Below are 3,318 nucleotides of genomic sequence, written 5' to 3' on the forward strand. Positions count from 1 at the left end.
TGAATATAATAATTAATCTATACACATACTTTTTCTCAACGAAATAATTGAGTGTGATTTGCCATATTTTTAATACCTTAAATCAACTCTAAATTATACAATTAAAATTAGTCATGGAGCCTAAATTCAATTTCAGCTTATAATTAACATTTTTGGATTAAAATGGCTTAGCAACTACAAAATCAAACTGAAATAAATGTTATTTGCGTAAAGCATAAAATTCTTGATGCTATAAATGAAATTGGCCCTAGCTATAAGCAATCCCACAGGAAAGTCAATTAGGAATCTAACTACAAAAGTTCCATCAACAAGACAGTGTACTAATTAATCAGAATAATGACAGATTTTTAAGCCAATGAACAACCATCGCAAAACCTTCACAAGTACTCTCAAAGGCATACACGTACCTATAAAAGGAATAAATTAATTAACTAAGTAGAAAAATATTAGTGAACCTAAAATTCAAACAAATTAAATATTATTTCCTATGTAGTGGAAAATATTTGATGTACACATAAAACTTACTTTTATGTGGAATTCAAGTAATCTATAGATGTAGGTATCATGCTCATGCATGCCACCCAAACCTTGTGTACCAAGTCTCCTCTACCTAAATTTAAAATGACATGGCAGCTAAAACTCCATTCCGTTGCTCTTTATAAGCTCAAGGAGCATGGTCGATACATGCACAGAATTAAGTACCAAAATATATTTATATTAATTTCTCACTACTCAAATATACAGTGAGAGACTTGAGAAATGGAGGCTTGTTCTTGCATTGTTAGGGTTCTTGTTGTGGCGCTGTGTCTACTGCCTTTGGCTAGTGAAGGAAGAACAAGGCACTATAAGTTCAATGTGAGTATGGCTCGTGCATGCAAATTAAGTATATATACGGGGATGGAGATGAAAAAATATTACCGGTGCAGGTGATGGAGAAGAATTACACTCGGCTTTGCTCCACCAAATCCATCGTCACCGTCAACGGCAAGTTCCCCGGCCCAACTCTCTACGCTCGCGAAGGAGACAACGTCCTCGTCAAGGTCGTCAACCACGTCGACCGCAACGTGACAATCCACTGGTTGGTCGCCCATCTCTGTCCCTAGCTCCTCGATCCTGACTGCTCGATCGATCGATCGATCGATATATCGTTTCACCCAACGCCTTGATTTGATTTGCTTGCTTCAAGCAATCGCTCAGCTAGCTTCCTTCCTCTTCAATCAAACTATATATATACTCTGTGCAGGCATGGCGTGAGGCAGTTGCTCACGGCGTGGCACGACGGTCCGGCGTACATAACCCAGTGCCCCATCCGGCCAGGAGGCAGCTTCGTTTACAACTTCACCATCACCGGCCAGCGCGGCACCTTGCTCTGGCACGCCCACATCCTCTGGCTTCGAGCCACCGTCCATGGCGCCATCGTCATCCTCCCCGAGCTGGGCGTCCCGTATCCCTTCCCCGCCCCCGATGAAGAATCCATCCTCGTCTTGGGTAATCAAGCGATTAAAGATTTTATTCATTCTGTTACGATTAATTAACTACTGCATGGTGTATCAGCGGAGTGGTGGAAATCGGACACTGAAGCCGTCATCAACGAAGCTCTTAAATCAGGGCAGGGCCCCAACGTTTCTGACTCACACACCATTAATGGCTACGCCGGCGGCCCTGTTGCCGCCTGCCCTTCCTCCGGAAAAGGTTAATAGTCACTCACTCTAATTCCGAGTCAATTTCCTTAATTCTAATGTAATGAATGTTCGTTCTTGTGGAGATTGCAGATGGATTCACGTTGGTGGTGGAGCAGGGGAAGACGTACTTGCTCCGCCTCGTCAACGCGGCGCTCAACGAGAACCTCTTCTTCAAGGTCGCCGGCCACCGGCTCACCGTCGTCGAGGTGGACGCGACCTATGTCAAGCCCTTCGCCACTGACACAATCCTTATCACCCCCGGTCAGACCACCAACGTCCTCTTCTCCGCCGACCAAGGCAGAGGCGGCCGCTACCTCGTCACCGCCTCCCCGTTCTCCGACTCGCCCCTCGTCGCGGTCGACAACAGAACTGCCACGGCGACGTTGCAGTACGCTAACTCGGCCTCCACCGCCTCGCTCACCGCCGCCGCGCTTCCCCCGCAGAATTCCACCACCACCGCTTCCGGCTTCCTCGACGCCCTGCGCAGCCTGAACTCAAGGGCCTACCCGGCGCGGGTGCCGGCGCCGGTGGACCGGTCTCTGATGTTCACAGTGGGGCTGGGCACCAACCTGTGCGCGAGCTGCGTCAACGGGAGCAGATTGGTGGCGGGATTGAACAACGTGACGTTCACCATGCCGACCACGGCGCTGCTCCAGGCGCACTACTTCAACGTGAGCGGGGTGTTCACCGACGACTTCCCCGGTCATCCGCCGGTGGCGTTTAACTACACCGGCAGCGGGCCAAACAATACGCAGACCATGAACGGGACGAGGCTGTACAGGCTGCCGTACAACGCGTCTGTTCAGCTCGTGCTGCAGGACACGGGGATCATCGGGACGGAGAGCCACCCTGTTCACCTCCATGGCCACAACTTCTTCGTCGTCGGGAGGGGCACAGGCAACTACGACACCACCGCGTCCCCGCCCAAGTTTAACCTGGTCGACCCAGTCGAGAGGAACACCATGGCTGTCCCCGCCGGCGGCTGGATCGCCATCAGATTCATAGCCAACAACCCAGGTACGTACGCTACATATTCCCTGCTGGTAGCTAGCTCTTGAATCGATTCCATCGAATTAAGTCAAATCAATGTGCAGGCGTCTGGTTCTTGCACTGCCATTTCGAGGTGCACACCACATGGGGGCTGAAGATGGCGTTTGTCGTCGACGATGGTGACGGCCCGAACGAATCGCTTCCGCCGCCGCCCAAGAATCTTCCTTCCTGTTAATTAAAGATGAACGTACAAAGAAGACGATCGAAAGATCTGGATTTGCTTTTGTAATTCTCTTTAGTTGGTTTTGGGAAATTGGGAATTTGGCTGCAGATAATGCAGATCGTGTCATGTTAACCATTTTATGGTCAAATAATTTAGTCACATCAAATATATATTTAAGATACTTTTGCTCCAATATCGTTAGACCGTTGCCCTGGAACAATACTACAGTCTACAGCGGGGTAAGGATAATTTTAATAGACCTATAAATATTAGGTAGATAAGTCTTTCATTGTGAGCGCTTTTTTTAATTGATCATGATGATTATGAAAATCTTCTATAGAACTAAATCATTCACCCATAGGTCATAGGATTAGTCAGAAGAAGTTGAATATTTGATGTTAATTAAAAAATTAATACATATAT

The 3,318-nt window shown here is 47.5% G+C and overlaps 1 protein-coding gene across 1 annotated transcript; it reads left to right on the plus strand.

Annotated features, from left to right (window-relative positions):
- The first annotated feature begins 694 nt into the window (after positions 1-694).
- LOC122002698 (laccase-22-like) lies at positions 695-3,061 on the plus strand. The gene is made up of 6 exons (XM_042557974.1): positions 695-855; positions 927-1,078; positions 1,244-1,488; positions 1,555-1,692; positions 1,773-2,699; positions 2,777-3,061. The coding sequence occupies exons 1-6, from the start codon at positions 760-762 to the stop codon at positions 2,905-2,907; spliced, it is 1,689 nt and encodes a 562-aa protein (XP_042413908.1). The 5' UTR covers positions 695-759; the 3' UTR covers positions 2,908-3,061.
- The last annotated feature ends 257 nt before the right edge of the window (positions 3,062-3,318 follow it).

Source organism: Zingiber officinale, chromosome 7A, assembly GCF_018446385.1.
Source record: "Zingiber officinale cultivar Zhangliang chromosome 7A, Zo_v1.1, whole genome shotgun sequence".
Lineage (NCBI taxonomy): Eukaryota > Viridiplantae > Streptophyta > Magnoliopsida > Zingiberales > Zingiberaceae > Zingiber > Zingiber officinale.

Coding starts and splice junctions, on each gene's coding strand:
- LOC122002698 (XM_042557974.1), top strand. CDS start 760: ATGGAGGCTTGTTCTTGCATTGTTAGGGTTCTTGTTGTGGCGCTGTGT. Junction 856..926: donor CAAGGCACTATAAGTTCAAT/GTGAGTATGGCT, acceptor TTACCGGTGCAG/GTGATGGAGAAGAATTACAC. Junction 1,079..1,243: donor CGCAACGTGACAATCCACTG/GTTGGTCGCCCA, acceptor TACTCTGTGCAG/GCATGGCGTGAGGCAGTTGC.